General features: G+C 31.6%; 1 protein-coding gene across 3 annotated transcripts; it reads left to right on the top strand.

Annotated features, from left to right (window-relative positions):
- On the top strand, positions 5,237–11,738 carry LOC18587428. Of its 3 annotated transcripts, none has more exons than XR_001929883.1 (13): positions 5,237–5,463; positions 5,557–5,721; positions 6,880–6,978; positions 7,094–7,216; positions 7,311–7,379; positions 7,454–7,550; positions 7,647–7,749; positions 8,331–8,544; positions 9,220–9,349; positions 9,514–9,645; positions 9,884–9,964; positions 10,369–10,485; positions 10,928–11,738. XR_001929883.1 is itself a non-coding variant. In XM_007011193.2 (13 exons), the coding sequence occupies exons 1-13, from the start codon at positions 5,347–5,349 to the stop codon at positions 11,012–11,014; spliced, it is 1,518 nt and encodes a 505-aa protein (XP_007011255.2). In that variant the 5' UTR covers positions 5,242–5,346; the 3' UTR covers positions 11,015–11,738. The 3 variants fall into 3 exon arrangements, 2 of the variants coding, with proteins under 2 accessions (XP_007011255.2, XP_017984842.1); XM_007011193.2 differs by having other exon boundaries at positions 5,242–5,463; positions 9,220–9,333; XM_018129353.1 differs by lacking the exon at positions 9,220–9,349 and having other exon boundaries at positions 5,242–5,463.

Here is an 11,821-nt window from a genome sequence, read left to right as displayed (position 1 = left end):
TAAAAGTGAATGGATACTTTCAATCCATCAAAAGTGGATGAATAATTAAAATACAAAAATTGAAAGAAAAAAAAAAGAAGGAATATAGAAAACATATTGTCATTGATGTGGCATGAAAGATCACTGGTCACTTACTTGTTGTACATCTTAAATTTTATCAAGTATCACTAAAAATTAAAATATCTTGTGATGATTTTAATCATGGCCAAGTTGATATAGCACATCAAGATATTTATCCACCCTGAAGAAGGAATTGATTACATGATTGGTAAAAAAATATCTATTATTGATTTTCTTGTCCTGAAAAAAGAATTGATCATTCGATTGGTAATAGAAATATCTGAGAATGAACTTAATAGTAATTGGTATAATTAGTATAACTATATTATGAAGATGCTTTATTATGTTTAAATGATATGTTTTTATTATATGTTTTAATTCTATATTTAATATTCTTTTATGTTAACTTGTAAGTTTCTTATTATATATATTTATGGATATTCATATTGTTGGATCTAAGATCTATGATGTAAATATATGTCTAGCAGATATTGCTATAACACACACTATATTTAAAGACAATAAATTTTTTTCCCTACTTGACAAAAAAAAATCAATGTCAATTCAATATCTTGCAGTACAAGATTAATTGAAGGCTCTAGAAGAGCTAATATTTTACTAACTTGAGGATGTATCATTTTCTATTAAGTTTCAAAGACGTTTATTAAGTTTTAAAGATATTTGTTTGAATATATGTCATATTGAGACAACGAATGAAAGAGACATTTAATACCTCTATATTACATCTATTATCTCAAGTAGAAAATGTGTGTTAAAAAAAAATTACTCGCTTTGTTCTTAGAATTAAACTATACAAATATTAGAATAATTAAAACTCATAGTAAACTAGAAGTTTACTAATGATTTTAATATTTGGTATGACCAGTTCGACCATCTCAGATCAATAATGATGCAAAAAAAATGATAAAAAATTTATATGATCATTCATTGAAAAACTAGAAAATTTTTCAATCTAATGAATTTTATGTGCCGCTTGTTCTGAAGGTAAATAAATTATAACGCTATCACCAGCTAAAGTTAGGATTCAATTTTCTACGTTTTTGAATAATGTTCAAGGTTATATGTGAATTCATATATCCACCATGTGGACTATTTAGATATTTTACAATTTTAATCGATACATCGACTAAATGGTCACATGTGTGTTTATTATCAGCTTGCAAATTGACATTTGCAACTATTCATTTGCAAGCACATTTTCCTAATTATGTAATCAAGATTTTTTATCTTGATAATACTGGTGGATTTACATCTCAAGCCTTTAATATTGCATAATAGTTGGAATAACTATTGAACAACCTGTTGCTTATGCTTATACACAAAATGGTCTAATAGAATTATTTATTAGACACTTCCAACTGATTGTAAGGCCATTAATTATGAAATTCAAACTCTCAATGTTGACTTGGGGGCATGTCATTTTGGATGCAACAACATTTGTATGCATCAGGCCAAACGAGTTATTATAAATTCTCTTTATACAATTGATTTATGGTCAGGAACCAAATATTTTCCATCTAAGAACTTTTTAGATGTGCGGTATATGTTTCAATTGCTCCAACACAACGCACAAAGATGGGTCCTCAAAGGAGGTTAGGAATATATATTGGATACAAATCTCCATTTGTAATTAAATATATAGAATTATTGATAGGAGATTTATTCATGACAAAATTTGTTAATTGTTATTTTGATGAAACAATTTTTTCAACATTAGGGGGAGAAAATAAGTAGCTGAAAAAGAAAATTTCTTAAAGTGAATTATCATTATCTAGTTTTGATCCTCGCACAAAGCAATATGAACTTGAAGTTCAAAAGATAATTATTTTGCAAAATATAGTAAATCAGTTGCCAAACATATTTACTGACCTAAAGGGAATAACTAAATCTTATATACCAGTTGCAAATGCTTCTATTAGCACTGATGTCCCTATGGGACAAGGCACGTCAGAAGCGTGGAAATCAATTGGTTTCAAAGATAAAATCCTTGAAAAAGAAAAGGAGCAAATATTTAAGATGGTTAGAAAGAGGAAGTAGAAACTCTGGAAGAGACCCCTGACATAATTGAGAAAAATTTTAGAAGAAATTTAGGTACCTAAAATAAGTGAAAATAAAGATATCTCAATAAAATTATGTCATGATGGGAAAAAATGGAACCGGTAAATAAACGTCGACGATATTTTGTATAGAGCTCAATATTATGAAAGAAAAACGAGGATCTTGAACTTATATTTATTGGAGAATGTAGACATATAAATGATTGATCAATGTGAAAAGACGCAATCAAAGTGAAATTGAATTTAATTGAAAAATATAAAGTTTTTAGACCTGTAGTCCCTACATCAAATGATGTAAAACTAATGAGATATAAATGAGTATTTGTGCGAATACGAAATGAGAAAAATGAGATTATGAGATATAAAGCACGGCTTATCGCATAATGTTTTACCCAAAGATCTGGTATTAAATATGAAAATAGATATTCTCTGTGGTGGACACAATTATAATTCTATATTAACTAGTCTGGTAATAAATGAGAAAATGAAAATGCGTCTAATGAGTGTAGCTACAGCCTATTTATACGGCTCACTTGATAATAATATCTATATGAAAATCCCTAAAGGATTTAAGTTGCTTGAAACACAAAATTTGAAATCCCGGGAGATTTATTCAATCAAATTAAATAAATATTTATACTAATTAAAACAATCCAGACGCATGTGGTATAATCTCCTTAGTGAATATTTGTCGAAAGAAGGCTATAAAAATGATCAAATATGCCCATGTGTTTTTATAAAAAGATTCATATTTGAATTTGTGATAATTGCTATTTATGTTGATGATCTAAAGAGTTATCAAAAATCGTAGATTACTTAAATAAAGAATTTGAGATGAAAGATATTGAAAAAATAAAGTTTTGTTTGGGTCTTCAGATTGAACACTTAACAAATAGAATTTTTGTCCATCAATCTAATTATATAGTGAAAGTGCTAAAACAATTTTATATGGACAAAACACATCCATTGAGTTCGCCAATGGTTGTAAGATCATTAGATGTGAAAAATGACCATTTTCAACCTCGTGAGGATAATGAAGAACTTCTTGGTCCTGAAGTACCATATCTTAGTGCAATTGGAGCATTAATGTATCTTGCTAGCAACGCACAACCTGATATTTCATTTATTGTGATTTATTAGCAAGATATAGTTCTTCTCCAACTCGAAGACATTGGAATGAAATAAAACATATACTTCGATATCTTCGAGGAACAATGGATATGAGCTTATATTTTTCAAATGCATCAAAATCAGATTTAATTGGTTATGCAGATGCATAATATTTATCAGATCTACATAAAAAGCTCGATCCTAGACAAGTTATTTGTTCACATATGGAGGTATGGCTATTTTATGGCATTTTATAAAGCAAACTATAGTTGCTACTTTTTCTAGCTATATATAAATTTTAGCAACTCATGAGCAAGTCATGAATGTGTCTGGTTAAGATCTGTAACTCAATATATTCAAGAAATGTGTGGTTTGTCAATCAAGAAGAAAATTTCAACAATGTTATATGAAGATAATACTGCTCGCATAGCACAGTTAAAGGAAGGATACATTAAAGGCGATTGAACAAAACATATTTCACCAAAATTCTTCTTCACTTATGACTTTCAAGAAAAGGGTGATATTAGTGTTCAACAAATTCGTTCAAGTGACAATCTAGTAGATTTGTTTACTAAAGCCCTTCCGATTGCAACATTTGAAAAGTTGGTACAAAAGATTGAGATGTGCCGTTTTAAATATCTCTGTAATGCAGTCATCAAGGGGAGTAAAATAGGCACTGTACTCTTTTTTTTCATCAAGGTTTTTCCCATTGGGTTTTTCTTGATAAGGTTTTTAATGAGGCAGTATTTCAAAAGTGTATTTTATAAAAGAATTATGTACTCTTTTTCCTTCACTCAGATTTTTCCCATGAGTTTTTTCCTAGTAAGGTTTTAACGAGGCATATTCTTAATACAATGGACATTCAAGGGAGAGTGTTATAAATAAATATGTGAATATCCATTATATTGTGACTCAAGAAGTACAGACCAAGTCAAACAGCTTAAAAGGCAAAATACAAGAAATGTAGTATGATTTGAACTCTTAAATAGAATTAGATTAGGATTATGATTCAAGGGGTTGTTAGCCTATAAATAGATCCCTTCACTTCATTTGTAAAGATACAATTCAATAAATATCTCTTTTCTCCTCTTAAACACTTTCTTTATTCTCTTTAATTATTCTTTTAAGTTATCTTTATTTGTTCTTTTTAAATTTATTTTATAACAAATTATAATTTATATAATGTGGTAATTTTTAAAATTGATGAAGGATAAAATTATGTTTTCAATATTGTAACGTCATTAAATTAACAGAAATATTGACAATGGACTAATGGTTGGACTTATGTGTTTAACGAAAAATATTCTTCTGAGGTAAACTATCTATTTTAAAAATTAATGGATATGTATAAAATTATGATTAAAAGTTAAGGAGTTATTTACCCTAAATTTTATATTGCAACATATGTTAGAGATTTCATGTTTGACATTTTCAAGTAATTAAAAATTGTATTTTTTTTTCTAAAAAGCAAATGTAATTTTAAAGTGAGTTTGGGTTTGGCATTAAGGTTTGGTTTGACCTTATAGATAAATTTCATTCATCATTGTTGACTTGTTATTTTGGTCCCATTTTAATTTTTAATTTTTGAATTATTTTATTTAAATTTTTAAATTTGTTTAGGTAATTTCATTTTTTTGATTTTTTTGTTATATTATTTCATTAATAATTGAAAAAAGTGCACAAAATATATTAATAAAATGTTTACATGACGTGTCATTTAATTTGAAATATAAATATTAAATTTTAACAAAATAATTTGACAATCCAAATGAAATTTTTTTAAAGGTTAAGATCCAATCCTTTCACCTTTGCCTTATTAGGTTTTTTTTTTTAAACCAAATTTTATTTATTAGTTTTGTTTGAAAGATTGTGAAATTTCTGAGGCCTATTTGCTAATAGTAAATTATATTGAGGCAAACACAATATCATATAAACTAAAGGGGCTTTCATGCAATACACTAAAAATCTTTGGAAATTCCTCTGCTTTGAGCTCCCCTGTTTTTCTCGCCGTTGACATTGAAATGATGTTTCATAGTTCTCTGATCCAGTTCTTCGTTTTCAACTGATTAATCCAGGAAAACCCAGAAAGATAAAACAAATGAAAATGATAGAATTAATAGGTAGGAGGCGTTTAGATGCATTCATCTCCATATTCGTTACAGCGCACCCTCATGAGATCCCTGCTCTGCTCCACTCTTCTTCTTGTTTCTTCTTTGTAAGTCATAATTACATAGAATTATGGATTCAATTTTAATAAAAAAATCATATTATTAATCTGGGCCTTTTTTATTTTTATTTCTTCTTTCAGGTTTTGTGTGCTTATTTCGTGGTGCTGCCATTGAGGGATGAAGGGGCAATTTCCTTGGGATTAGCTAATTTGCCTGGATTGTTTGTTGGGTCATTACTTTTGACTTTGATAGCTGCTCCTGTTTCAACTCTCATCTTCTCTTTGCCTAATCTTTCCAAAGTCAAGGTATATATCAATTTACTTCGTAATTCATTTTTTTTATTGTTTTTGTTCTTGGATTTTGGAATTTTAGTGAAAAGTTGAAAATGGGCAGTCTTTAGATATAGAAAGTTTAGAGATGGATTGTAAAGTTTATCTCTTTTGTTGTTTATAATGTAGAAATTATATTTAGTTGTTGATTTTGCTACTTGCTTTTTGTTTCTGAGTGTGAAAGGTAAAAAGTGCGATTGAATATAAAAGCGAATGATAGTATTGAAGAACTAAAAGTTAAAATTCTCACTTTCATAAACAACAAAATGCTGAATTTTACTTTAAACCAGTATGCTCTAATTGCGGTTAATCTTTGCTTAGATTATGTAAAGAGCTATGAGTTATGACCTGGCTATTGTTCCAGTCGAGTGGAGTGCTTTGATGGATGGATTGCAAAGTTTAGCTCTTTTGTTATTGTAGTTGATAATGTGGCCATTCTGTTTGGAATCATACTGCATGTAAAGAGTAAATGAGCTGGTTAGGGTTCCAGAGGTGGGATCTTGGGAGGGATGAAATGGAACGTTTAGCACCGTTTCTTTTTGTTTTCGTTGATAAAGTAGCATTTGCAAGACTTTGTTTATTTATTTTTATATATCTATATGTTGGGTTAAAGAGTGGAAGGCAACTCTCTTCCCCCTCTCACATAAATGGATAAGAGAATACCATACATGTGATCATTGTTAGAAACCATGTTCTTCTGTGTGTTGATGCACAGCCTTCAGCATTGAACCAAAAAGTAGTGGAAATGATTTTCTTATCCACATTTTGTATATGCTTGTTTATGCAATTTTATCATGTTAAGCTGTATCTCTTTTTCATGTGGTTTTAGTCAAAAACTACTTTTAAAGAACATGCCAACAAAGCGATGCAACATTGTGCTTTATTGGCGTTGTTTGTGGCTTGTTTTATTAAGTCAATGTTTCAATTTTCATTAAAATCTATCTATAATTTGTAAATAATTAAGTTTGAGATCTGTAGTTCCAGTGATGTGTGCATGACTGTGTGTTTCACTTTGTCATTTTATCCTTTTAAAATCACGAAAAATTCTTTGAGGTCCATAACTATTTGTGACCAGTAATGTTCTTCATGTTTTGTTACATATGATTCTATAATTCGTGCTTCTTGAAATTTCAGGCTTTGGTTTTGATACACAGGTTTTTTAGTGTATCACTTGTTGTATTCTTCATTCTATGGCATACTTCGTCAACGGAGTCAATGCGATCCCAGTCAAAGGTAAATGAAAAGGCCCATGAGGTGGTGTTCCTTCTCATGTATGATCCTTGTTTGTGATCAGAAAATTGATTCTTTATATCATTTTGTAGTGATGTGTGGTGCAAATCATTTGTAGGATTCAGTTGCCTTTTCCACTGAACTAAAAGTCAAAATTGATCAAGCCAGCCCTGTTGATTCCATAGGTTGGGGAAACCATGGTTGGTTTTATGTTTCAGTGAGAATTGGATTGTTCCTTTGGGTATGAAATCTATTTGTGATTAGTTTTGGCTACAAACTGTTATCTACTATTTTTCATTTTTAATAATGGGATTTTTCTCCTTTTTTATTGGAAGGTTTCCCTGCTTAACCTTATTACCATCTCTTCAACTTGGGCTAGAGTAATTGATGTCATGGATAATGAGGTATTGATGCTTTCACCACTTCTCTATGAAGATTATGATTTCCTGTGTGCCCTCAAATTCTGTTTTGGGTTCAGTCAGGTTCAAGATTGTTTGGTTTCATTGGTGCTGGTGCAACGCTTGGCCAGCTTTTTGGGTCTTTGTTTGCCACGGGAATGGCCTGGCTGGGGTCATGTATGTATCCCCATTTGATTATCTGCATGTAGGGTTGTCAATATTTGGTCTTTTAGTAGTTTTTCTTTTCTTTTTCTTTGTTCTGTTTATTCGCAGTTCTACTCCTATTTGCTGCCATTTTGATGGAACTAGCGGCACAGTCATCGAAAGGGATCAGCAAGGATATAGCGCATCTCCCTGAAGAGTTATCTCCTATCAGGTTAGCTAAACTCAATATGTTTGTTTCTGCAGTTAATATGTGAAAGACTGCAATAGTGCATCTTATTAGATTTTTTTTTTTTTTGGGGGGGGGGGGTGTGGGGGGAAGGGGGGAATTCATGGGAGTTGGAATTTGTTGTATGATTAGGATGGGAGTTAGAAAGACCTTGACATTTGTGAACTATGAAATTTATTACCTGTATTGAACAATTGTTGGAATTCTGCCTATCTTACTTATTCACATCAAGCATGTGATGAGAGATGGCTTATCAAATAATGTCTTAGCTTACTATGTCGAGTAATACAATTTAATGGGGGTAGTAGGTGTATGATTCGTGGATGCCATGTTGATTGTTCAATATTAAATGAAGAATCACTACACCAATATAAAGTGACTAAATTTCATTCATCTTACCTTATCATGACTTGCACCCTTAGAGATTAACTGCCACTGTATGTAACTGTAGGAAAATTTTTTAGAAAAGGGCTTCTACTTTCCTTTGCAAGTTTATCATGAACCTGCATACATGAATTTTGAGGATTGAACCTCCTATTTTCTAACTTAATTGCATTTTCTTTTAGAAAAGCTGACTTGGATCAACAAAAAGATGCTGATGATGAGCAGACTGCATCTGCTGTCAAAGTTTCTTCTCCTAAACTAACTACCTCTCTGGTGGAGCCTCAGCTTTGGGCCATCTTAGACGGCCTGCGGCTCATATTGTCATCAACATATTTGTTGCATGTGTCATTGTTCCTCTGGTTGAGTGCAGTTGTCTCCTCTTTCTTCTATTTTCAGGTAAAACTATTGTTTAAGTCATACATGTAGGTTGAGTTTACCTACTTTGCATGCTAAATACTGCTACTAAACATTGCTATGTATATTCTGAGACACTGTATTTATTTTATGTATGTTCGGGCAAAAGTATGCAGTGTTTAAGAGTTTGTACACTGGAGATAGACTTTTTGTTTGAGCAAACAATTTAAAATCCGCATGGAACTTGATTTTATAGACCATTGATGGATCTAGGATTGGCTTAAGGAAATAAAATGTAAAGTAGAATGTGATTTATGAGCTTTTCTAGAGATTATGCCATATTTCTGTTGGTCAGGGACTTTAATAAGAGTATAAAGTAGACTTTAAATAGAAAATGCATCATTTCCTCCTACATTAATATATAAAAGTGTAAAGTACTTATATGCTTTTTGACTGTGTTGACTATGTTTCCTTGTTTTTTGCTAAACGTAACTAGGTTAGGGCTTCAGACTGGAGAAAATTTTGTTCCACTGGTTCTGAAATTTTAGGAAGCATTTTTTTTTCCTTATGTACTTGCTTCAAAGTGTACAATACTATGCCCATAGTGTTTAATTTATTATGTAAGGGCCTTTCTTGTTTAGTGTGATGTGCTTTATAATAAGTGCTTGCTGTATATTTTCTCATCACTTTTACCTCACCCCTCCCTACTCATTGCAGAAAGTAAATGTAATTGCCATGACAGTTGCAAGCTCAGTTGGCAGAAGAAGATTGTTTGCCCAGATAAATAGCTTTATTGCTGTTTTTATTCTCACTGGACAACTTACTTTAACAGTATGCTATGCTTCAGATGAGTTTCTGCAGTTTGTTTTGATCTAATATTTACACGTCACAATAAGGAAGATAAGCTTTTTTTTTTTAACATCTATGGTCTTGTGGGGTCCACGTCATTGATGGCTGCGGCATTTTCATTTATTTAATATCCTAACTTTTACCAATATTATTTTTCAACAGGGGCGCATTCTTACTGTTGCTGGGGTTACTATAGCTCTATGTTGCACTCCATTTGTTGCTTTCTCAAATCTGGTTGCAGTTGCTATATGGCCAACTTGGAAAGTGGTTGCCCTTTCTGAGACCCTAAGAAAGGTTTGCTGCCATTGACTGTCTCATTTCTGTTCCTCTATACTGTTTTGCCCTTTTTATTTAATCACGTGGAATCTATTTTGCTACTGTTATCATTATGCTTTACTTTGGATTGCACTCTATAGGTTTATATTTGCCAAGGCAAATTTGGATAGGTTAGGAAGAGTAAAATTAAGTCATTTGTATTTTACAGTAGTAATGTAAAGTACATATCACTCTTTGACGTTTTGTTACTTTTCAGGTGGTCAATTATGTTGTGACCAAGCCTGGAAGAGAACTCCTATTTACCGTTGTTTCTGAGGATGAGAAGTACAAAGCTAAGGTATGTAAATTTCATTGATGTGTTTTTATGTTTTCCCTTCTTTTCTTTTGAAGTGATTAGGAAGCTTTAATTGATACAAGATATTTCAGGGATGCAGTATGTGCGAATCTTGTCTTTAGTATTTAACTGGACTTCGTTTTAGTATAGTAAACCTCTCAAGTTGAGATGAAGCACCTTAAGTAGTCTTTTAGGCTATGTGCAAACAGTGCTTATTTCCAAAATGTGGCTAGATAGATGTCATTCCAAAATATGTATTCAATACTTCCTAGAATCTCTTTATTACATTCTATCAGAAAAAAGGAAAAGGAATGTCCTCTTGCATGACATGTACTTAATTAATTAGTCTGTGAAATTCTAAAAAAAAAAAAAAAACTAATCGTGGTTGCTCTGAAAACCTAATGCAGATATGCATCGATGTAATTGTCCAGCGACTTGGGGATGCTACAGCAGCAGGAATATACAAACTACTTTTCAGCATTCTCAATGGGAGGATATCAACAGTGTCTCTATATGCACTTCCTGTACGTCTTGACAATCTTTTATCTACTTGTGCTAGCATAATTGTCTATGCAAGAAGACTCCTAATTCCTTGAACACCTATTGTTTCCTTATTCCATGATGCTATTTTTCCACTTAGCTGTTGTCTTGATAAACTAAAAAAATCCAATACTGAAAAATTGAATGTTGAAGTTTTAAGTACTATGTTTGAACTATAAAATTGTTTTTATGCCTCTTAAATTAGGTGTTTAATAAATTTTGATTGGATTTTCTCCAAAGAAAGATATATGATTTTATAGAGATTTTATTAATAAGCAGAGTTAAAAAGATAGTGTATAAGAATTTTTAATCACTACATAAGGTGGTCTATCCATGTCTTTGTATTTATATATGTATTTACCTTCACTGTTTGTGTCCTTAACCAAGGGCAATGGAGGTTGTTTATCATTTTTCTTTTCTCTCCAGGTCTGTTTACTTTGGATAGTGACAGCATTTTACTTAGGACACCGTCAAACGCAGTTAGCAAAGCTGCAGATTGGGTCCTCATCTTGAAAATTTCTGAAAGATGATTCATTTCACATTTCTTTGGGAGTTGAAGATGCACAGGTCAAAATCCTTCTCATTTATCAACATGTTTGTGAGAAGTAACATGTTCTACGAACTGCTTTGATGATGGCATTAGTTGAAGAGCAGTGCAATATAGTCCGACTTGTATGGAGTTTCTTGTTGTTCTTCTTTGTTAAGGTTGGAAAGGTTATCTCATACAGTTTAAACAGGTGTAATAGCGGTGTCAGCTGGTCCATAGTTGGCTTACAAGTTTCAGACTGTTTGGCATCTTCATTTGCAGTAAGAGGTTGCCCTTTTTGTGCACCGTGCAGCTAATCGACAACTACATGTTAATTTGCTTTTCCTTTGTTAACTGATAACCTTCTTTACCAGTTTTAGTAAAATAGTGTTGCCCAAAAGTTACCAGCTTGTAGGATAAGGTTCCAACAACACTAGTTACACTTTTTTCATCAAGGAAAAGAAAGATTTGTAGAACTTATAGTTGGCATTGGAGTTGCCTAGAATTTACCTACAGATGTCTACATATATTGTACAGTTGTACCAGTTTTTGGCATTCGAAATACAATTGTTGAGAGCCAGTTGGCTGAATCTTATCTTGTAATACCCAAAGTGTGAATTCTGAAACCAGCAATTCAGTTTCAATGTAATGCAAAAAATTGATGGTATAACAGTTTCCTGCCTGAAAGCACAGCAACCAGGCTTACTTCCATTCTGATAGGCCAGATTTACACCAGAATTTTGCTCAGATAATGCTGTATAAGTCTTTCAACTCAAGTTGCAAAGAATTTTGTT

The sequence above is a fragment of the Theobroma cacao genome, chromosome 10, assembly GCF_000208745.1.
Source record: "Theobroma cacao cultivar B97-61/B2 chromosome 10, Criollo_cocoa_genome_V2, whole genome shotgun sequence".
Classification (NCBI taxonomy): domain Eukaryota; kingdom Viridiplantae; phylum Streptophyta; class Magnoliopsida; order Malvales; family Malvaceae; genus Theobroma; species Theobroma cacao.
This window is presented reverse-complemented; position numbering and strand designations above follow the sequence as displayed.